Source organism: Haliotis cracherodii, unplaced genomic scaffold (genome assembly GCF_022045235.1).
Source record: "Haliotis cracherodii isolate W230 unplaced genomic scaffold, xgHalCrac1.p SCAF_9, whole genome shotgun sequence".
Taxonomy (NCBI): Eukaryota; Metazoa; Mollusca; class Gastropoda; order Lepetellida; family Haliotidae; genus Haliotis; species Haliotis cracherodii.
Genome location: NW_027266343.1, coordinates 30049652 through 30075030, shown reverse-complemented (window position 1 = coordinate 30075030; position 25379 = coordinate 30049652). Strand labels below are relative to the sequence as shown.

At 37.5% G+C, this 25379-nt stretch overlaps 1 protein-coding gene and 2 pseudogenes across 2 annotated transcripts; 1 reads left to right on the top strand and 2 right to left on the bottom strand.

Annotated features, from left to right (window-relative positions):
- LOC139452815 (5-hydroxytryptamine receptor 4 pseudogene) overlaps positions 1-25379 on the bottom strand; it is a 90316-nt pseudogene that overhangs the window by 14885 nt on the left and 50052 nt on the right.
- On the bottom strand, positions 10291-14562 carry LOC139453217 (uncharacterized; annotated as a pseudogene).
- LOC139452926 (uncharacterized) lies at positions 17508-25191 on the top strand. Of its 2 annotated transcripts, XM_071234547.1 has the most exons (5): positions 17508-17558; positions 17685-17762; positions 24110-24166; positions 24561-24818; positions 25024-25191. In XM_071234547.1, exons 1-4 carry the CDS (start codon positions 17555-17557, stop codon positions 24764-24766), a joined length of 345 nt encoding a protein of 114 aa, XP_071090648.1. In that variant the 5' UTR covers positions 17508-17554; the 3' UTR covers positions 24767-24818; positions 25024-25191. The 2 variants fall into 2 exon arrangements, with proteins under 2 accessions (XP_071090648.1, XP_071090647.1); XM_071234546.1 differs by lacking the exon at positions 17508-17558 and having other exon boundaries at positions 17654-17762.

Below are 25379 nucleotides of genomic sequence, written 5' to 3'. Positions count from 1 at the left end.
GATGACACGGGAGCGGAATCGATAAGGGATTAATGTCTTCAGGCACCTCAGCAAAGTATAACGGCATTATTCCCTCTTGTACTTCATACTCATCTTTGGATGAAAGATTGGAAATTAAAAATCCTTCTGCCCAGTATGTTATAATACCTCATTAACTGGTATTAACAACAGGATAAGGTGACCAGGTTTCAATTAGGACAAATGTGTTTAATCCTAAGACGGAGAGGGATAACAAAGATGACAAACTTGTCACCGAGTAGAGTATCTGATTGTGTTATAAATACTCGCTCGTCTAGACTTCTATGTGATTATATTTGATGAGTATTACTGTTGTATTATTGTTGTAATACTCTTGGAACGTCCAGAAATATCAAACTGTCGCTAAACATGTTGACATTTTGCCGGAGGTGTCTAAGAGCGGATCAAAAGGAGCTCAACGCTCTCCGAGAACAAGTGTTTTCCGGGCAGCGATTGCTGGGTCCATCAATCAGATTTGCCCTGTGCACTGTGTTACGTAATGTCAGTGCAAGGGATGGTACTTGCGATATACAATCAGTTCAGCGCCTGATTTCAAAGTTATGCCATATACACCCACACGGAAATATACAAATATTGCACCTGATGATAAAGTCAAGCCAAATGTAATGACTCCATGGTACACAAGCAATATTGTACCTGATGATAAAGTCAAGCCAAATGTAATAACTCCATGGTACACAAGCAATAATGCACCTGATGATAAAGTCAAGCCAAAAGTAATGACTCCATGGTACACAAGCAATATTGTACCTGATGATAAAGTCAAGCCAAATGTAATAACTCCATGGTACACAAGCAATATTGTACCTGATGATAAAGTCAAGCCAAAAGTAATGACTCCATGGTACACAAGCAATATTGCACCTGATGATAAAGTCAAGCCAAATGTAATGACTCCATGGTACACAAGCAATATTGCACCTGCTGATAAAGTCAAGCCAAATGTAATGACTCCATGGTACACAAGCAATATTGTACCTGATGATAAAGTCAAGCCAAATGTAATAACTCCATGGTACACAAGCAATATTGCACCTGATGATAAAGTCAAGCCAAATGTAATAACTCCATGGTACACAAGCAATATTGCACCTGATGATAAAGTCAAGCCAAATGTAATAACTCCATGGTACACAAGCAATATTGTACCTGATGATAAAGTCAAGCCAAATGTAATAACTCCATGGTACACAAGCAATAATGCACCTGATGATAAAGTCAAGCCAAAAGTAATGACTCCACGGTACACAAGCAATATTGTACCTGATGATAAAGTCAAGCCAAATGTAATAACTCCATGGTACACAAGCAATATTGTACCTGATGATAAAGTCAAGCCAAAAGTAATGACTCCATGGTACACAAGCAATATTGCACCTGATGATAAAGTCAAGCCAAATGTAATGACTCTATGGTACACAAGCAATATTGCACCTGCTGATAAAGTCAAGCCAAATGTAATGACTCCATGGTACACAAGCAATATTGTACCTGATGATAAAGTCAAGCCAAATGTAATAACTCCATGGTACACGAGCAATATTGCACCTGATGATAAAGTCAAGCCAAATGTAATGACTCCATGGTACACAAGCAATATTGCACCTGATGATGAAGTCAAGCCAAATGTAAATGCTCCATGATACACAAGCAATATTGCACCCGATGATAAAGTCAAGTCACATGTAATGGCTCCATGGTACACAAGCAATATTACACCCGATGATAAAGTCAAGTCGCATGTAATGGCTCCATGGTACACAAGCAATAGTGCACCTTTTCTGACTGATCTTCACGATATTTCTCTGAATACTTGAAGTAGTTACGGCAAACATTGTTATTTCACTCGAGAGAAATATCGATTTTATATTTACTGATGCAGTTTTTCATCAATAAATACATGATAAAGGTAAAAATTTCATCTACAATTTTAGATAAGACATGTGAGTATGTAGTCAAAAACCCAAAATAATCAAAGTTGGTTATCGATTTCATGATGAATATTATATAAATTTATAAATTCTATCAGTTAAGTATCACCTTAATTAGTTATTACACCAAAACAATGTCTATATTACACACTGGGAATGTTGTTTGTCTTTTACGCTGCAATCAGCAATACCTCAGATATCAAGTCTAGGCCAGACAAACCAGTGGTTGATATAATGAGCAACGCTTAACCCCCGGTGTACGATGGAACGTAATCAGCCAACGCACGTGCAGCACACAGTCCAATCAAATGAGACGACAGCAATACATCCGGCAATAGAAGATAGCAAAGAACAATGAAGAACTAAATTTCTTAAATAAACCAGGCTTCGTTTCTCGTTGTATTTTACGTTTTATTGCGTAGCTATCTTATATTTCACGATAAAACATCATTCTAAAATGACTTTACTGAAGATTCCAACATGCGCTCGAAATTTGATGACGTCGTAAATTGGATGACGTTGTTTTTGAGAGGGAAGTGTCTAGCGAGTTTCCCCCCCCAAAGATGTAGCTTGGCAACGCAGGTAACGCAATGGCCGAAAGATCGCACCCAAAAGTGGGAGAAATGTGACAATCGGTATTGGGAGAAAAGGTACAGATAATCGACGTGAGGATTGTGAGAATACCAAAGTTAACTTTATTTCCGGATTCAGGGAGTCCTCCACCTGGAAGCAAGGTGGGAGGTAGTCCTGTATCATGACTGTGGAATATATTTATTTCATAAAAAACAATCTAGATATGTATACAAAAGCAAGTCTAGCCAGCTCTAGCTACGAGGGGCGTTCAGTCAGTTTTGCAACTTCAAAATAAGACCAAGTCGCAGAATATCTTTTGCATTTTGATTTTTCAATATAGTCTCCATTCAATACACTTATTCCATTTGTGCTTTAAGCTTTTAATACCACTTTGATAGAAATCCGCAGATTGGCCCTCTAACCACGCCTCCGTGGCAGCCTTTATGTCTTCGTCATCCTGGAAGCGATTTCATTTGCCTGAACAGGAAATAGTCACTGGGGACTAAGTCTGGGCTGTAGGGTGGGTGATTTAACTGTTCGAATCCACATTCACATAATTCACATATGGATTCCTTTTGGTTTGCATCCCTCCTTGGTAAGGAACTTTATTACAGCGCGTTGTTCATGTTTGAGAGAATCCATGATTGTGACCACCCTTAGGTGAATGAAGCCATCACATCAACGTATTTTTGTGTCTGAACTTGTTATGACACGTGTTAACCTGATGTTATGACTAGTGTCACACCTGCCACAAGTTGACATTGTTTGTGTAAACACAAAAGCCCAAGTTGCGAAACTTATTGAACGCCCCTCGTAGCTCTATTCCACATATGAACTCAGCATCGAGTCGAGACGGGTATTGTGTAATATAAGATTTCGGAGACTAAATGTAAGTCTAGGTGGGAGGACTTACGGCGACTTACAGAAACTTACCTTGGTGAGCAAGAATTCCAATGAACCCACAGGGGCCTTTAACACGAGTAAACGCTTTTCGATAATGGGATAATGTTGTGTTTTTATCACTGAAACCCAGCTTGACTGCAACAGTGTCATATTCCAGAGTTTTTGCACGTATCATCGATCGACTGATTGAACCTCCCCACACCTCACAGTATTCTCCCATTTCATTCTTACTTCATTGAAGCGGCTTTATCGACTTTAATCTGCACCGACTAGTAAATCTAATTGGTTCCATCTGATGGCCAATCAAAATTCGTTTTACAAACGATCGTATTCCACACGGGATTAACATACAAGACATCGTGAGAGAACGCCTTGGGAATACCACTGATGAGTGTGGTTCCGAAAGCATGGTATTTGCAGGTCACGTTAAAGGCAATACGATATGGTTCGACATGGAGGTATTTGTTCCTGTCTTATTCATGTTGTGAAACTCAGAGAATAATACAAATTAACTCTGTCAGATTTACAAAAATACCCATTCGTATTCTCATCTGGTTAGTATGTGTGGTATTACGCCGTAAGTCAATAATGAGATGGATATAACTTGACCTTTAAGTCGATGCATTATTTTTTGGACGATAATGGCTTATGGTGGCGACAGAATCTATGGTCTAACATCGGGACTATGTTCTGACATCGGTACCATGGTCTGACATCGTCACTATGGTCTGACATCGGCACTATGTTCTGACATCGGTACCATTGTCTGACATCGTCACTATGGTCTGACATCGTCACTATGTTCTGACATCGGTACCGTGGTCTGACATCGTCACTATGGTCTGACATCGTCACTATGGTCTGACATCGTCACTATGGTCTGACATCGTCACTATGGTCTGACATCGGTACCATGGTCTGACATTGGGACTATGATCTGATATAGGGAGTATGGTCTTACATCGGGAGTATGATCTGGTATAGGGAGTATGGTCTGACATCGGCACAATGATCTGACATCTGGAGTATGGTCTGACATCGGCACTATGGTCTAACATCGGCACTGTGGTCTAACATCGGGAGTATGGCTTAACATCGGCACTATGGTCTGATATTCGCACTGTGGTCCGACATGGGCACTATGGTCTAACATAGTCACTATGGTCTGACATTGGCACTATGGTCTAACATCTGGACTATGTTCTGACATTGTGACCATGGTCTAAAATCGGGACTGTGGTCGGGCATCGGTATCATGTTCTGACATCAGGACTATGGTCTAACGTCGAAACTATGGTCTGACATCTGGACTATGTTCTGACATCTGGACTATGGTCTAAAATCGGGAGTGTGGTCTGACATAGGCACTATGGTCTGACATTGGCACTATGGTCTAACATCTGGACTATGTTCTGACATTGTGGCCATGGTCTAAAATCGGGACTGTAGTCTGACCTCGGTATCATGGTCTAACATCAGGACTATGGTCTGACATCGGGCACTATAGTCTGACATCGGTATCATGGTCTGACATCGGGACTATGGTATAACATCGAGACTATATTCTGACATGGGGACCATGGTCTAACATCGGGACTGTGGTCTTACATTGGTACGTCCTATCCTTGTACACAGCCCTTCACTAATCCACCAACAGAAAATAGAATATACCATACAAGAAACCGATTATCAACTACCTGTTGGAAAACAGACAACCTGAAACACCGAACAAAGATAGCTTAAGCGATGAAGCATCGCACAAGGGGTGTAACTCTTTCTAACATTAAATCGCCTGGCCGCTAATATATGTAACATCCATATCAACAGTTGGTTGATGCGGACATTGGTTAATCAGGACGAATTTACTTGGAACATTCGTCCGGATTATCAGGGTTACACTGTGTACATCATAACAATTTATGTGTTGAGAAATAACTACGGAAATGCAGTATCTCAAGCGACCACTAACTGGCGGTCATTTAAAAGCTTATCATGCTTCATGGACTAAATGAGTAAGTCGGTTACTGACAGTTGAAAACAGTAAAAGATAAACAGTTGAAAACACGGCGTTGTGAGTACTAAGCATCACTGACCAGACACAGTGTCCAGTGTCCAATCGAAACACACGTATTATTTTCACAACTAAGATTTAGTGTTGGCAATTAGAATATTTTAAGTCATTTTTGTATGAAAGATTGTGAATGTGAAATTGAAAGGAGCCTAGAGAATCTCTTCGTTTTCATATACGGAAGAAATCTGGACTAGCTTTTGTTTCAGTGTCTATATGAAAGACTTCGCATTCTAAAGACAAACGTCCGCACCTTTACGAGTAAACAGTGACTGGTTTTGTTTTACGCCGCTTTGAACAGTATTCCAGCTATGTCATGGCGTGTCAGCTTGATGTGGAAGAAAGTTCCGAGGTGATGCAGGTCTTAGGCGTTTACCGCATAGGTGAAATCCACGGGCACTGGTTCATGGTCGAACCGGGTTTCCATAGAAACATAAAAGCGGTGAACCGGGTTTCGATAGAAAAATAATCGCGGTGAACCGGGTTTCCATAGAAACATAATCGCGATGTACCGGGTTTCCATAGAAACAATCGGGGTGAACCTGGTTTAGAAACATAACCAGGTTTCAAATGAAAAATATTGAAAAGGAGTATTATGGTATGGTATATGATTCATAACTCTGATCGAGTCATAACAACAAATATTATAAGATGTTTCCCTGCCTGGCGCTCGGTATTAAAGGGCTGAAAAAGGACTGGATGTTTCGGAGTATCTTCCCTACACGAAGTCATTATTTCCCAGTGGTTCGATCCTCTGCCTGCGTCACACCACAAGACGTTAAAATATGGTATTTGCTGTTACCCCGCACGTGGCTAAAACAATCACTGGTCGGCTCTGAGTCAGTATAATGTGTCTGAGTGGAATATCCATGCGGCATGGTATCTCTGTGGGTTAGTGCTATAAAACGTCCGGAGTAAGCAGCCACACACACAAGCAATAATCTTGAACGCGACGTTAAACCCATGTCACTTCACCACCCAAACTTCCCCAGGTAGAGGCCCCTTTAAACCTAGTTTATCGGCTTTTCGGGTAACAGCTTTTCAGACCTGTTCAAATAACACTAAAATGGACATAATGAGATCTAAACTGAATGTGGCATCAGATGAATATAGTACAGTAAACTACGGTTAAAACGAACTCGAAGGGACCACTAATTGTAGTTCGTAATAACCGTAGTTCGTAATAAGCATATATACAACATTTATACAACAAATGGTCGGGACTAAAATAAAGTTCGTTATATTGGTCAGTTCGTTATAAGAGTGTTCGTTATGAACGTAGTTTACTGTATTTGAATAGATTCGAATCAAACTTGCAAGACAGCCACTTGCCCCGAGTCGAATCCCCCTTTAAACCTCTTTAATCCCCAAATTGCGGGTAACGGGTTTTCAGATGTGTGCATAATATTAAAGTGTACATAATTTGATTAAACTGAAAGTTGCAGCAGATAAATTAAGCGTGTGAACGAATCAAATTTGCTAGGACTGCACCTGGCCCGAGTGGAATCCCCCTTTAAACCTCTTAAATCCTCACGTTTCGGGAAACGGGTTTTCAGATTCGTGCATGATATTATCAAGTATATAATTAGATCAAACTGAAATTGGTACAATGAATAAAGCGTGTGAACGAACGAGTCTCACTTTAAACCTCTTTAATCCTCACGTTTCGGGTAACGGGTTATCTGACTTGATACTAAAGTGTATATAATGTAATCTGACTGAAAGTGGCAGAGAGAGGGACAGTCTCGGTAATGACCCCGGTAGCGATGTTCCATTTTAAGCTACAAACCCGACCTCACCAGTTGGGTCAATTCAGACGGAGAGCTGACACGCCAATGCACCTCGGCACCTACGTGACGTATATCGGCTATTAAGTCAAACCAGATCTTTCTGGCACTCCGTCGGCCATGGGACGATATGGTATCTGCCGCGGAGGAAGATTGTAGACGTTAATTGTGTTGACCAGTTCGGGACCCTGTGTTTATCTGAGAATCTCGGCCCGTGGAGGAATGGCTTGTTCCGCTGACACTAAATAAGACAAATGGCTTGATCTGAATAAAGTAGACTTACGGGATAAGCGGAGATGCTACTTTAGACGTGGGCGTGATAGATGCAATGTAAACAAAGTCCGGTTGTCTCGTACTATATAAATACAATATTAGTTACTTTAATTAGGAGATATATAAGTTTGGTTAGGGACCCATTATTCGCTGGACATGCTAGATGTCTTAAAAGAATTGATCGGTTCCTTATATCAGGTAAACAAAATCATATATATTTATATAGAAGAAGAAGAAGAAGAAGAAGAAGAAGAAGAAAGAAGAAAATGAAGAAAATTAAAAAAACGAAGAAAAAACCCGGAGAAAATGAAGAAGAAGAAAAGAAGAAGAAGAAAAAGAAAAAGAAGAAGAAGAGGGAGGAGAAGAAAAAGATTATTTTATTACAGTGTCACACAATGTACATACGTATTATTAAACAAAACATTCATTAATGTACATTGTCCGGTCGAAAATGACCTCCGAGACACCAGAATACACATATATCTATAATAAAGCACGTAGGTGCTAAAATATGTAATACATAGAGGATATGTAACACATTGAATTTTCTATTTATTATATACATGTTTTATTTTAATTACTTGCAATTTATATATTTTTTCGAAAACAGTGTCTGATAAATTACTAAGTTCTCCCTGTCGCACCTTAACCACCGCCGTATAAAGGGGGTTTGCGAGAAGAATATAGTTCGTGAATAAAACTAGCCCTAGCTGTTAATAAATGTTATGCGAAATATATTATTTGATATCGAGTATTAAGTTCCGTGGACATTTTTGTTTGTCATAATTAAACATTCCTGTTAAAATGAAAACAGAAATCATTTTCAAACAGCGATTATGTTATTGGCGTAGGAATACATAAACAGTTAGTACTGTGACCATGTCGAACGATCAGCTGAGCGCTCTCAAGGCTTACAAAATCCGCCAAATTGATCAAATTTTCTCACAGATAAGTATGAAAATTGACTTAAACACATTTATAGAACCCCGAACATTTTAACTGAAACATTGTTGCTTGCTGTCATGAATTAAATTAGGAAAGTTCAATTCTCGGAAAATTCAAGCGGGCGCTTCTCACCTCGGCGGTACGTCTCGCTGTCGCCAGTTGTGCCTACTGTCAGGCGAAGCATGTCCGGCGCAAGAGTGATATTAACATTGCCATAGATGTTATTTCCAGACATCCGACTCGTCAATAAGTTCCTGTGGTCAGTTGAAGAGAAGCTATGCACCTGCGGTTTAGACTTGTCGGCATCTGACGTAAACGTAATGTTTTGATTGAGGAAAAAGTAGTTCCGGTACCTTTTTTATATCAGTCACTAGTGACTGATAACTTGATCTATCGTCACTGATAAATTCCAGTATTTCATTCATATGTATATAATAAAATACAATCATTATAAAATTTGAAAAATATTCTATTGCGCAGTGAACTTTCTGCGATGAAACATTAAAGTAGCAGCAGCGACAAGGGGAGAAATCAGCAGATCGGTCGTCATTATTGATATGGTCTGGCCAATTGGTGACATATGATCGGTCGTCATTATTGATATTGTTTGGCCAATTGGTGACATATGATCGGTCGTCATTATTGATATTGTTTGGCCAGTTGGTGACATATGAGAGAATACTGGGGTGGTGCCCACAATGGAAATCTTATGTCAGAATAGAATGGGCATTTAGTTACAAGGTGAACTTCATAATCCACTTGTTGGTGATCACAGTGTAGGCAAATACGATGAAGTAAGTGTGTTTTTGGACGTGAAATGTGATCGAGTTCTATTTCTACTGAAAGTACCGCATCTCAGTTCTGCAAGAACACTACGATGATACCTATTAGGTATAGATCGCACATAAGTTGAACCTTCTTCTGTAGTTTTAAATATTATTATTATATACCATGTTTGATATCGCATCGCAATTCTGGGAGCACATTTAGAGACACCATAACTTGGATAAGTCATGCAAAGTTTCAGCCTTGGAATTTCAGAGGAGAAACTAGAAGTTGCCGACGGACGGACAACGTCCCGTGACATAAGATCACTTAAATTTACGTCAGTTGAGCTTAGAAAGTAACACGCAGTACAGGTTCTTGTTTATAGTTAAAAGAACCATGTACTTTAAAAGTACACATAAGCAAAAGTTGAAGTGTTAACTCTGATCTTTGATATCGTACGTGTACATATGAAATGAATAGAAGGCAGGGCGGGACAACTTAGGAATGGCCAGGAGTCCGAACTTGACCACACAGAAGGAAGCGAGCTACAAAAACATGTTTTATATCATTGGAAAGATCTCGAGGAGACGAATCCCAATAATGTGTGTCCCAGTGTGTACACATGTTTACAAGCTCAAAAATTGGCTCAGAAAATGCATTACTGCAGAAATTTCTGGCAGAATTTTTTTTTTCTGCAGAAATTTCTGGCAGTATTTTTTTTTTCTACAGAAATTTCTGGCAGAATTTTTTTTTTTCTACAGAAATTTCTGGCAGAATTTTTTTCTGCAGTAATGTTTAGCAGGATTGTTTAAATTCAGGAGAAATAAGGTTCAATCATTGGATAGTTTAATCTGGAGTTGCTTTAAATGACCTTTTTCCCCCAAAAAAAGTTTTAGTTCACATGATTACAAGCACAAAAAATAAAACTAATTTCGTGAGATCTTTCAAAAACATATTTATTCACATGCTATATTACAAGACATGTCCTTGGGCGACTTTGCAGTATGTCTCATGGGTGAGGCGATGTTTCCAGCGATGGGTCCTATCACAGAAGAAAATAGCTGTATAGATGAGTGGATCCATATTGTCTAATATAGCATCAGATAAATTGCAGCCTATATGCAGCCTAGAGTTTACAATAGAGCCTACGGCATAAGACGTATAATGAATGTAAATAGTCTACTTTACTTACGTTTTCTTCTCAACATACTTGAAATGAATTCTTTTTTTCGTCTGGTCATTGAAACCTATGTGCACATATTCTGAAAAGATATGAAAAAACATTAAAATGCTTTTCATTTCAGTAATAAACACATTCCACATGCCTTAGCCACATGAACAATGTAAGAGAGGTGAGGTGAGTTGAAATTGGGTTTAACGTCGTGTCCAAGATTAGTGCACATATATGGCGGCGTGCATGCACACGTGTGTGTGTGTGTGTGTGTGTGGCTGCTTGTACTAGTCCGGACTGATTCTAGCCCACTAAAATACCATTCCGCAGTTTAACATGAATACCCTACTCAGTACACAGTACATGACTCCAAGCTGACTAGTCCCTGTTTTAGCTCCCTAATGCAGAGCGCGAGACAGGGTAACAACAAGTACCATCTTTTAACGTCTTTTGGTATGACGAGGCCAGGGATTGACAATGTAAGAAATTATTGATGGTATGAAAATCATTAATCATGTTGTAATCTGTGTGAAAACTTTTATAACTGATTATGTTTATGCTCTATCTTTGTATTCTGCTTACCTCTAACCTAATCTTGTTTGTTGATAGCCACTCGTCTAAGTTGTAGCCAGTCCAATGTAGGTTCACTTTCTCCTTTTGGACCGATAATATTTTGGCTTTATACCTGTATTTGTTTTATAAAGATAAAAAATAAATCATGATTGAGGCAGAAAATGAAGGATAACATGAATTTCCATTTTCACTGTTCTGTAAATAACTTTTGCCCCACTGACATTTTCCCAGAATCTATTATTAGCAGATGGAAAACACAACACTACTGGAATACAAAGTGTATAGAAGTTCTTTTAAAAACAATAAGTCAAACCAACCAACTCAAACCACTATGCACTTCCTGTCAGAAAACATTTAACTGCTATCACATGTCTCCCTAATTTCGATAATACAATAACAAGTTCTTTTCAGTAACTATAAGCATGAACTGGACTTCAAAAGAACATCAAATTATAAGAATCATACTACTCAGATGCTACTAACATGTGTTAATCTGCATGTCATCACATAAAATGTCAGCTTAAAACCCAGAGGTTTCGAAAGAGATGAAAACTGGAGTTACTTGGCATAGGTTGTAGCTGGGTAACAGATGGGAATCATCAGACAGAAAGGACATATGTTATTCAGCATAAACTCCAGAAATGGTTCCGTAATGAACACAAATGTCATTTTCACTACTGCCGCAATGCATTTATGTGAGCAATTTCAAGAGTCACAAAAAGTGTGATCCTTCAAGCAAAGTTTCTGTTTCAAAGAGCTAAAAAGTTCAGATGAAATGCCTAGTATGAAAAAGGGGGACAGACAATTGATTTTCAGTCAGGAGAGTTAAAGCAATTAATTGATATGAAATAATAAATATTGATACATAAGGAAGATCATGATCCATCAGTATCTTAGCAAATCGTTGCAATCTGAACATAATCATAAAAAAATACTTGTGTGAAACGTGATGAAAACAATTCAATATATGAAATTTCCTTCAACAATGCAAACAGTAATTACATACCAAAAGCCATCCTCCTCAATGCCTCCACAATCATGCCAACATTGAATTTGCAGGGGGACATCTATGGACAAAATCAGTGTTATATGTGTTTATATTAAAGCATGGTACTAAGTGGACAAAGAGGATTCAGTCATTTCTGTATATTCTATTTTGAAGTTTTCAATTTATATTTTAACAATTTAAAGCAAGGGCATATCAGATTGTTTGAACTGGATACTGATAATTCATATCTTATACCAGATGCTGTATGACAAATAAGCCAAATAAGGGAAGAAAGATACACAAATACAATCCACATTGTATTAACACAGTGCCTGTACCATTGCCTGTGTTAATTTCCAGTTTTTCACAATACTGATCTTGCTATAGGAAATGTGGTGATTATCATTTGGATAAGACAGTGAATCATTAGCTCTAATCTGAATGAAACCCATGTGGATAGTAATGTTGCCAAGGATCATAATCAGGGTGAGTCATCAATTTCAGTTATAGGCATGCACAGCAACAGTGTCCATGGCCCATGAAAATCCACATACATATATACACTAGCATATGAACATGTCAGTTACTGCCCATTATTTCTACAATCTGCTCACCTTTTTATTGTGCCGCCTTCTTTGCAAGTATGTCTCAACCTGAAAGAGAATCAAACAGTTGGTTTACATATATCAGGAACTATCTACCATTTTTAACATATTAGGGTTTAGTCAATTAACTATAAATCAGTTACATATATATTAACTTACCATTTTCTCAGTTTGCACAATCTTAGATGTCTGAAAATAATAGGTCAGATTAATTAGAAGCATAAAAGGTCATAAAAAGATCCTAAAATGGGTCCTTTTTATAGAATTGGTACTTAAAATGTAGTCTACACCAAAACAAACAATCAGGTGCTTGATCAGTCTGCCTGACATGTATTTGACATTGATATTCCTTTTCTATGACCTGGCACTTAGTTCAGAGAAGATGACAAACGGAAGTTTTATAACTGACAGATAGATTGAGGAACATTGCAGTGAGAGCATTTATTTGTGTTAAAAAATTAACTATTACCAAAAACAACATTATATTCATATTCAAGACATGCAGTCACTGAGCCTTACCATCACAGCAATAACATTACTTTTCAAGCTAATATAGTAATTTATTCAATATACTGGTATGTTGTTCATGAAATGATTAAAGTTTAATTACCTTTCAACTCTTTTGTGGTGCTCTTCCTTTGTAATGTATCACCTGAAAATAGTAGTTTTTCGAAAAAATACCCTAGTAGGTACATAAAGTTACATAAATTGCATACTTCTCTTATCATAGGTATTCAAAATAGCTTATTTGATCATGTGGATCATAATAACTTTCAGTTACATACATGTAGTAATATTTTAGTATAATTAAGAATAACAAACCATGTGTACACACAATGTTTAATATGCACTGTAAAATGAGGTTAAAGTAGTATCAAATCTGACAAAGTACTTACTGGAAGATCCTGGCATTCCATGATGGGTAGATTCTAATAAAAGAAACATATCATATGGGTGTATGGTTCCAAAATATGTTACTCACTAGTCAGTTGAACTTCTCAAACAATTAACACACTTCACTTCACATTAAGTATATGCAGATACATGCAAAAAGAAAACTGCTGAATATTGGGTCAAAATAGCTTTATAAACTCATGGCATTTTAAGTCTAGGGCAAGATTAAGTATACGGTCATAAAGAAGTTAGTGAGTTTAACACCGCTTTTAACAGTATTACAGTTACATGTATATCGCGGCGTGTCAGTTTAATGTGGGAGGAAACCCCGAAGTGATGCAGGTCTCAGACGTTTACCACTTCGGTGAAACCCACGAGCACTGGTATGGTGCTGACAAACCTAGAACCGGGGCAAAACAGGAGTCGAACCCACAATCATAGGCTTCTGGTGTGCCCAGGGGATGCAACTCTGTACAGCGAATTGCGGCGCCATAGATGAATAGGCCACATGTGTCCCCGGTAACAACAGTATGCAAACTTTACAGGTACAGGTGGGCTATCTGGGTTTCTGTTTCTGCTTTACTAACCTCATGACGTTCCTGTGCTGATTCCTCATGGAGTAACCCCTGCAACATAATGTCAACGTCAAACTAATTCGGTTGAAAAATGTACATTATATATAAATGACATTTTTTCTGAGGATAAATAAAATGCCTAGTTCAGACTATCCACTCAAAGAATCAGCAACTGGGCTTCATTGCTCATCCAATATTAGGAGCCTGTACATGTCATGTAGGTTGCTGTTGTCATCATGTCACCGCTAATGGCCTCATGACCAAGATGAAATAATTAAGTAATTGTCCCTGATAAGCCCCAAACATAAAGTAAAAGTATTAGCTCATATGAGGTGACATGGTTCATTTTCATTGAGTATGAATTGTTGTAACTCGCCTGAACTAGGGTCACTTGTAGGTCCTGGTCATCATCATTGAATGCATAAACCTGTAAACAAGACAATGCAACAAATACAGAGGTCCTTATCATATATCTCTTATTTTGTAGGAGAAGATAGGGCTCTTATGCTACTGAACTGGGGAATTTCAGGTTAGAATTGGTCCACAGCAACCCATGTTGACAGTGTCATGGCATGGTGGCATGGATTGTTGCTCATAACAACAATCACCGGACCAGGCTGTCTTCAAATGGCTTGAATATTGCCAAGTGTGGCATTAAATAACACGAGGGACTGAACTTGTCATGATATACATAATGCACAAACCACCCAGAGCGCCATGCGGCCAGCCTGGTACAGGACTAGGATGATCTTCACCACTGACACCAGCTGATCACTGCGCCGGAATGTATATTTGGCGTTGCTGTTCAATTTCGAATTTCCGATAGGCCTGTCTCTACTCAAGAAAATAAAGAAATGTCTTGAATTTCCGACAGCATAACCTGGTGTCCGATCTTAAAAAAGTTCGGAACGAGTGTGAAGCCATGATAGAAATATTATTATTAATGATTGAAGCCACCTTCCCAAATGTGTGTGCTGCATAAGCTGGAGTGGTTCCCCTTTGATTTTCCAAAATATGAATCGACAAACGAAAAGAAAAGTAACTCGGCCACCCCAGGGACTAATGATATTTTATCATTATTGAAGTATACCGTATACAGTCTGATTGATGAGTGACCAGGTGAAGAACCAACACCCTCCCTAAACCCTCCCCCCTCCCCATAGTAGCACGCTCACGGTTTTCAATATATACAATAACATACTAGATGCGAACTGTTTAACTGACAACTGTTAATTGGTATTGGTCAAGCCTCAGTGAATTTGCTTTTGGAGTGTGTGTGTGTGCATGGGGTGGGGGGGGTGGGGGGGGGGGGGGGGGGGGGGAGGGCAAGTCGGAATAAGGATAAGATAATGATCACATAAATTTTATTGGAGGCTTTGAAAGTTGAGGATCGGCGAAACCGTAACACACAGTGTAATTAACAAAACGATCACATGGCATGATAAAGGTGGCGCTGATAAACAATACCCTTCGACCACGCGCGCGAGACAATGTATCACCGTATGAAGTGACAATACCCGAGAAAATTTAATTGCCTTGTTGGCAGGAAGTCTGGCGGCACAGCACGTACAATATGCATCGCGTGGGTATTCCAAATCGTCCCCCCCCTCCCCCCCCCCCCCCCCCCCCAGCACCAGCTTGGATGGATATGTGTTGATTTTAGGAAAACATTAATACAAATTTGTTATATTCATAAACATCAGGTCTTAATAGTTATTTTTATCGAAATAATTCGAACGTTATAAATAACAGAGTAGCTCGCATGTAAATTATCTAAATACTGCATGGATTGGTAACCGTGTTTTCACTTTCACCGATCACCACAGGCAAATTCATACAGCTACACAAATACAACAAGTGTCGCCATACAGCAACAACACGTAGACAGTATACAAGACAAAATAAAACCACAGGAGATGGATCTATCTCCTTTTCAGATTATTTTGTTTGCGTATCTTTTATCAAAATTGGTAGAAATAAATACGCTACACTTAGACTCTTACAAAACGCGTTTCGCATGTCAGCAAAGCCACACATTTAAATTGTATATTTCCACGTTCTAGGGTCGGCGTATCCAGAAATAAAACAATACATATTTTGACGACTTACCTGTATCGTAACTGCAAGACGGTAACCAGACGTAACATTGCTGACTGCGCGTGGTTCGGGATCTTTGCTGTGGCTGAAATAAAGAGTGCTATTTTTCACAGAAAGAGACCACGTTGCTTGTGCCATTGTGCAAAGACTTTTCAGGAATGCGAAGGTACTATTCTGAATATACACGAATATAAACAAGTCACAAGACAAAGAAGGTATTTACATGAAAGATATTTCAAATCTCGATGTTAGAGACCCTGAGAAATGTAGATTTAACTGAATCCAATCCAATCAAGTGTTACTATCATTCGTTACAAATGGATAATACGATATTGCATTATAGAGAGGGTAATTATAGCTACCTGAAGGAGCAACCATTTGTCCACTCTTTGAAGTTGCCGCCAAACCGGACGCGTAAATGTAACTCGCAAGAACACTGTGTACACAGCTTCTTTCTAAATTTGGAGAAGCGTAAGTGTGTTGAAAGAACAATATGAATGTAAGTCAGGCATGAAGTTGCACGGAGGAACCGACGTGAGACTTTATAATCCGACAGTTGTTCATATATGTTATTTAATGCGTGATTGGTATTACTGCTTAACATGTAGGTTTGTATTTATAATAAAAACTATTCGTTTACATTTGCGATACAATATAGAATGTTGAAATAGTTTTGTCCGGATAGCAACATAACTGTTGCATAGGATATGTTGATTAATGATAATACTATATGAAAATTCCTCGAGCTGACTTACACTATGGATAGTGTACAAGACAACAGTTATAGAACATCACGTGTTAAGGTTGATGGAAACGGCAAAATATTTATTTACAATATATGTTTTTCCAGGGGAAGAGCCTGTTACAAAGTCTATGTCTAAAAAAAGAGTAAACTCGCTCCTTGTCGGACAAAACTAAATGTAATTAGGATAACTACCTATGTACATTATCAGTGGATTACTTGAATTGATATCAAATTGTAACCTGAGATGCTGGTGCCAAACCTTACAACAGACTACGTGACCACCCAGTGAACACTCAAGGGGGCGTGATATACACCCTTGTGTTTGATTTGCAAAACCAATCAGCCGTGGACGCCCGACCATAAAAATGGTGTATAAAGATTTAACCCTACCGTGTGCGAAATACGCATCAGTCGAAAAGCGCACGTTAATTAAATCTCCAAAGTAAGTAAGTTTAACCCTAATTACGTATCGTTAAATCTTCGAGAACGTTCAGTCAGGCGGTCAATTGATAACTATTCGACAAGTAGGTAAATCACATCGAAAACCCAAGTTCTGGTCGCAGTGGGAAGCTCTGGATGCCTAAGCAGGGTTCACCAGCTCTGCTTCAACAACGTTATCATGGGTAAGAAGCATTTTATTCTATTTTTGTACACCAAACACTGTATATATCTTGAAGAACGTTGGCCTTCTGTTTGTATCATGGTTTCTTTATGAACATATTCATCGAACATGTTGCTACCCATTACAGATATTACAAACCTCATCAACAGTCAAGACAGACACCTTTCTTCAAGAAATCTGCCCAAAAAGAAAAGCACTGAAATTGGTAAGTAATGTTTATGTGCAATATGGTTAAATACAGTTCATTTATTGCATCAGCAATATAAGATAGAGTTGAGCTACGAACGCGAAAATAAACATGTCAGGCGAATGTAGGGGTGAGGTACTCCATCGGTCTTGCGTTTCGCTGGGTGTTTTTACCATCACCGGTGGTGTTGCCAATTTAAATTTCGTTTCGGAATCTAAGCACGATGCATGATTTTTTATCAAAATTTCAACATGAGCTAGGAAAGGAAGAGCCGAAGAGCCAGGGCTCTGTGAAAGTACGCGGATTGTGTAGCCTATATATGGCTTCACGTGACATTATATTGGTGTTACGTACGTAGTATACCAGGTAAGTGTTGCCCTCGTTGCCGGCAAGGCCATGACTTAATTAGGGTGTGAGTTGGTGGGTGGCTCGGGCTACTCTGTGGTGCTTACACAGTAGGCGTGGGGCTAGGCAAGTTTACGAGACACACTGTCGAGTGATCCTAGTGATAGAATCCTTTCTTTGTTTTTTATAGGACATGTCGATATCGAATTTCTAAAAGCCCTGGATTAATGCAAGATCTTTATTAATAATTGCTGTTTCCAACTGGATACATGTAAAAGTGACCTTCAAAATGGAACCGAATTTAGCATGAAAACAAAATTCAATAAACGTAAGGGTTTGACAAGGAGTATTATGGATAAGACCTGATACTAATTATATACAGTCACTACCAGTAGTCTAAGGCATTGCAATTCACCGTGCAAAGTTGTGTCCCTTGGGCACGCCAGAAACCTATGGTTTGAATCCCGGTTCGTCCAATGTTTCTAGGTTGTCAGCACCATATCTGTGCTCGTGGCTTTCCTCCCACATTAAGCTGACACGCCACGATATAACTGGAATACTGTTAAAAGCGGTGTTAAACCAAACTCACTCATTCAAGACTCACAACTTTATCGTTGATCCAATGTTTTCTGGTGCGTGTGGGGCTATGTTAGTGATGAGTCACAACTGTATATTTTAGGTTACCCAAACATGCATCATACATTTTTATTATAAAACGATATGTCATATTGTCATAGGAGCAGTAATCATAACATACAAATAGGTTGACAGCATTGATTGCTAATTCCTATGTAATAAGAACGTGAAGGGGCCCTCACAAGCAGGTGTGTCACGTCTGATTACAGGTGAATGGGTTGTCTGATTACAGGTGAATGGGTTGTCTGATATGGTCGTGTATGATAACACAGTATCACATGCTGAAAGTAATTAGTGCTATTGCACATACACAGTATCAATGAATGTATTTTTTTAACTATTGTTTCATTATTACTACCAAGCACACATTTGCTATCTGCATAATAAACCTAACTTATTTCTCATCAATTTACAAACAATTTAAACATTATTAATTTTCATTGAAATAACTTGTTGATACAATAAGGCAAAACCTTCACATACGTATATGAATAGACTCCATTCTCTATGCAAAAGCCAAAAGTTGAATGTTGTGCTTACGAAAGGTTGGGAGTGTCAGATCATATGTACCTGGTAACTCTTTCGGGGACAAAGTGTCTTAAAACATAACTTAGGATTTATTCATGTTCAAGGCATCTATTCTCAAATCTCACAAATCATCATCCTTGGTACATAGTTTTTCAACCAAAATTTTGTGAAACAGGAATAATCTTGTGAAAATAATAACATGTTTTTGTTCCCTGAGGTAACAAGGTTATCAAAAACATTGACAAGAATCATTGATCACCAGTCAGAATGTGGATAAGGATTAAGGTACTTTGACAGAATCATTCGTTCTTAAAATCGCGAAATTGTCATTACAAAGCACATCGATAACAGAATTGCGTGGCATAAATTGTGGTTGTAATACAGATGGGATCATGCACTATGAGAGATTCAAATCCACACATCTGTTTGTTTTTATGAAGGCTCACATTTTGCTGTTGTGTTTTATCTCTGCCTGTTTATTTGTCTTTACTGTTTTAGTTCAATTTAATATCCATTTTGATACAAATATTATTAAGTAAGTGAACTAGCCACAAGTTCAAAACATACTTTACATAACTTGTTAACTTTAATATGATATATTGTGTTTACATGTTTTAAGAGTTTGGCATACTAAAGTAGTATGCATAAGAAAAAGACAATGAATAGACATAGTCTGATGTTTGTCAGGTCATTCATACCATTCAGTGTATTCATATTATTATTTCACAAGGGGTTTGTCAGCTAGGTTAAATGTAAGTTTAGGAAGGAAAAAAAAATCATGTTCATGACTGTCCATCAGTGTAAAATGCATTAAAAAGTCTATTAAAGTCTCGTCACTAACATTGATTTCAGATGTAGAATACGACTTATCTTGACGTGCCTATTTTAAAGTTTTATGATAACAAGAATTTTAAATGGAAGAAATTCAGTAGTCATTGTAAGGGTTATGTAAACTAGATAAATATCTAAATAGATATTTGTAACTCTTGAGTTAAATCTGATAATGATTAACATAACATTCTATTATACAAAATGTTTTTTTATGGAAGCATGTGTACAATGCATGAAAGACAAAGTTGATATTCACGAAAAAAAAATTCAGTAGTGAAATCGTGAGACAAATCAACAATAATTCTTTTTCACAAGCAGTGCTATAAAAGAGATGTTTAATTGATGCTTTATTAAGTTTTTGGATAACCATTAACATTTCAAGAAATCTTTAATCTTAAGTTGCCCCTGCACATCCTTAATGTTTGTCTGCCCTATTTGCTGATCCCTAAAAGATACTTACATTATATTAATGGCAGATTGCCTTCCAAATATGATGTTTTTATTGGTAATTCATGTTTTATATAAAAATACACATTATAACTTATTTCTACTTATGTCATACAAAAGCAATAACTGCTGATATAGGTTTAGGGAAAATGAATGTAATTTAATAACCAACTGGATACTTTTTACATTATTATTTTAGGGGCGGTCGGGTAGCCTAGTGGTTAAAGCGTTCACTCGTCACGCCGAAGACCCGGGTTCGATTCCCAACATGGGTACAATGTGTGAAGCCCATTTCTGGTGTCCCCCGCTGTGATATTGCTGGAATATTGCTAAAAGCGGCGTTAAACCATACTCACTCACACACACACATTATTATTTTAACTGCCCATTCAAGCAACAACAAAAAACCACACACTTGCGATTCTTATGTCAATTGTTTAAACTTCAATATCATTTAAAAATATACACTTGGAAATAAAAAAGTTGGAATAATTACATCAGCTTGGAATAATTACGTGAGATAATACTGTTTTAATATCTCAAAGGTTTAATTTTTTTATATACAGCAACATGCGAGCGCGACTGTAACACTGATGCAATTATAGGATCTATAGGCTACATGTATCTGAGAGAATTTGATTAATCTTGACAAATGTTGTATGATTTATTCATCATTCTTGTTGTGAATTTCAACCAGTTCCGAACACTACAGCTGGGGCACTGACAATATGGCCCAAAACATACAATTTATGTTAAGTGCGCACGACATTGTCACAATACTTAATTGATAGAATACCATTTTGAAAATACATGACACTGATCTTATTGCATCACAGTTTTGTGAGATGTTTGTTTATGAATGTTTTTTGTATGGCATCATCAAAATCTTTAAAAATTAAGTTTTCATTAAAACATGACATTTTCAGTATTACATGACATTTTCAGACTAACTAGTGTCTTTAGACTTGAAATTAATATCATTCCCATGTTACTGTCACTTTATCTAACTCTATTAATACCTATATATATGCTACCAATTTTATTCAGTATATCAGGAGATAAAATACTGTGTTTTCAATGTTTCTCTTGGTAACCTGTAAACTGCACTAAATTGAACTTGGAAACGAAAACAGAGAATGAGGTTTCAAATCTTAAATTAAGCATGGATAAATCTACAGGTAACCGTGCTCCACATTAAAAACATGTTGTGTTTATGCTTGTCGTAAGAGGCGACTAACGGGATTGGGTGGTAAGGCTAATTGACATGGTTGACGCTTGTCAACATATCCCAATTCATAGATTGATGTTCATGATGTCAATCACTTTATTGTCTGGTCCAGACTTCTGTACAGACCACCGTCATATAGCTGAAATATTGTTGGAGTGCAGTGTTAAACAAGAAAGTGAACAAACAAACAAAATCACCGACAGTGGTGCTGTATATGCTTAAACAGTTTGTTTACACATAGGTCAGGCATTGAAAGCATGTAACTACCATGAAGTGGGCACCCCAAAAGAAAATTAAGCTAGCCACTAGGATGACATATCACTCACTGTGACACAAAAGATATGACGTAACATTTCGAAAATGAAAAGTGCCAATGTCAAGCCCTCTGTTGTCCTCAAAACTTGAAATTCATTCTCTCTGTAGATTTTTATGGTTTTCTGCACAAAATGTATTGCATATCCTTTCAATATTGTAGTGAAACTTTGCATGTTGTATCCTATAAATATAAATATTTTAAAATGCTTATAGACAATGACTGTAAAAAAGTACTACTTTATAAAATATTAGTTTCCGTTTCAAAACAGCCTTTTTAATAAGAGGGGGATTATTGTGATTTCATAACCTGATTGTCCAATCAGAATCAAGTTATTTCCATCAAGTATTTGTGGGAAATCAACTCATCAAAAATGGAATTGGAATTGACTGCCACTTAGCCGTCTTAGATTTAGAACAAATATTCTCCAAAACTTCAAGTGTGTTGATGCCATAACAACAATATTGATAAAGCTATTTACGGCCATTACTTCTTAAGTCATTTCTGTTTGAAAGGTGATACATGTGCTGTAATTTTAGTGCTCTAATGAAATCCAGTATGTAGAGATTGTAATGGGGATCATCACAGATTCTGTTTTCGTAATGTTTTATATTTTGACCATTACATGCCCTTAATTTGCACTCTCTCAAAATGCAATTCTTTGCACAATACAAGTAATCTTCTCAGAGACCACTGGACAATGAAACTTTACCTGATTGACAACCCCAATTTCTTGAATTAGAAATTCACCCATAACTCTGTTATTGCTAAAAATAATGACTTGTTCCTTTTCACATTATAATGACATAATAATTCTTCCAATATTAAGGGTGTTTTTCACTTCTTACTCCTCGGTGTTCGGTTCATGGTTCAGCATCATACACATGCTCATGGGTTTGACCAGTGGTAAATGTCTTAGACCTACATCACACTGGGCTTTCCTCCCACATCAAGTTGACACGCCGTGATATACCTGAAATACTGTTCAAAGCGGCATCTAACCTAACTCACTCACTCATTCCAGGTGAGCGAGTGTTCATGTGCCACAGTGAATAAAAGAAACCATAATTATTATAAGGAAGTATGTTGCACAAAGTTATTTAATTAAATGTTACATCCAGTTTCATAGTAAGTCAATTTGTCCATGTGTCTCTGTAACTGATGGCAACCAATGAAACAACACTTTCAGTACAAAAGTTCCCCCAAAGTACTAGTTACATGTGCCATAAGCCAAAATTAGCTGCCCGCTGTGGCTCATTGTATACTCCTGAATGAAATTTGCTAATATTAGCTATATATATGGCATGCATCACAAAAGGTCTTCAGCAACCCATGCTTGCCATAAGAGGCAACTATGCTTGTTGTAAGAGGCGACTAACGGGATCGGGTGGTCAGGCTCCCTGACTAGGTTGATGCGTGTCATCGTATCCCAATTGCGTAACCTGATGCTCAAGATATCAGTCCCTGGATGGACTGGTCCAAACTCAAATATTTACAGACTGCTGTCATATAGCTGGAATATTGTTATAGAAACAAGCAAACAAACACAACAATAAGTTCACTGCTGCATCCTAGCAACAGTATTTTTGTAAACAAAAAACTAAACCAAAACATATATTACTGTCTACATATCCTATTGGTAGGGAGTTATGTAGATTCTTATTTAGAAACCAATGGAGCTTAGTATCCACAGTGCACATATATGGGTTATGTTATTGTAGTTTGTCCAGTATTATTAGTAAAGGATGTAATGGGATTTGTTTTGTAACGGGATCGTGCCATGTATGTCAAGACATTTGTTTGTACATTATATTTGTAACACACGTTTAGAAGGATAGAAATTTATCTTTGTCTTAGCTAAATGCTTGGTACGGGCCTGTTGAATAAATTCGATGTTTGTCTGGTAGGCTTGTCTAATTTTGGAGGCATTGTGGATTTCTGAGAATGGAAATTGGCAATTGTTATATTTGTATGACTATCCAATTACATTAAAGTTGCAATTTATGTATTGTTCAAATATTTATTTGACATTTCCAGGACCAGTAAAGCTGCAAGATTTTGTCGGCCAGTCAAAAGTGGACGCTGCAATCCAAGGTATCACTTTTAGTGCTATCATGAAGATAGTTATCAATGAAATTATTGGTATATGATTCCACATACAATATCATGTATTGTGTATTTATTCCTTGAGGCTATACTATACAATTCAAAGTAAATGCTGAAATCACAGCAGTGGTTAATATTTTTATAATTTATGTAAATTATTTTAAACCACATTAGAATTGTTTTGAAACAAAAGCATTTCATGTCCAATTGCTCATCCCCAGTATAAAAGAATCTGCACACTATGTTGAAACTTGAAAAATGCATAAGATTGATTTTTCTCTCAATATTCTCAATAATCAAATCAGTATTCTGTAAATAAACAAGTTTTGTACAATTTGATTTGTTTTCATAGTGCTAATACTGATGTAAATACTATTTTCAGGTGAAACTTTCTTTCTCATGGTGGGGCACATGCATGAAGATTTGGATCAACTGTTTAGTGTATTTGCAAGGGAACTTAGACAGAAGCCTGCAACAACCCGCGATGCCCTCCTTCAAGATTGGGGACATCCGGACACCCACCACCAAGCTATCAGACTTCAAGCCCTTCATGCCTGCCCCAAAGGAAGCGACAACCCTCCCAACTAAAGTTCAAGAGGCAATAGAGAAGAACAATGAAAAACTGCAAAAACAATCAAAGGTAATTTCAATAAATATTGCATTTCTTTTGAAATATGTATTGTGATGTGTAATATTAGGGTTAGTCAGCGTTACTTAGAATATGTGTAATGTGGGCAGAGAAACAACCCAACTTCATGAGGTTACTATTTTTGCTTTTATTGTATAGATGCACTGTGATTTTAATTATGTTCTCATATTCTTTACATTTATTTTATTACTTTCAGATCACTCTGACAAAGCACCGAAGACGAGCGTCAGTATCAGAACAATAATGAAGGAGCAGCAAGTATTGCTGAAATGTACATATTTTTTGTCTAAGCTATGTGGCTAAGATATTGCCGAGGATTGCATATATATATATTAGATGAGATGTGCACAATGAAATTTATGAAACAATACATGCAGTTATATCGTAAAATCTTGGTTGTGTTTTTTTTTTTTTCCATGTCTGAAGTTAACCCTACTTTCAAAGTACAGTATATCACATGTAGGTTGTTTCTTTGAATTTCAACAGGGGTTATATATTTGGTTGGCCCCATGGAATAATTATGAAATTTATTTTTTGAGAATCACATTCACC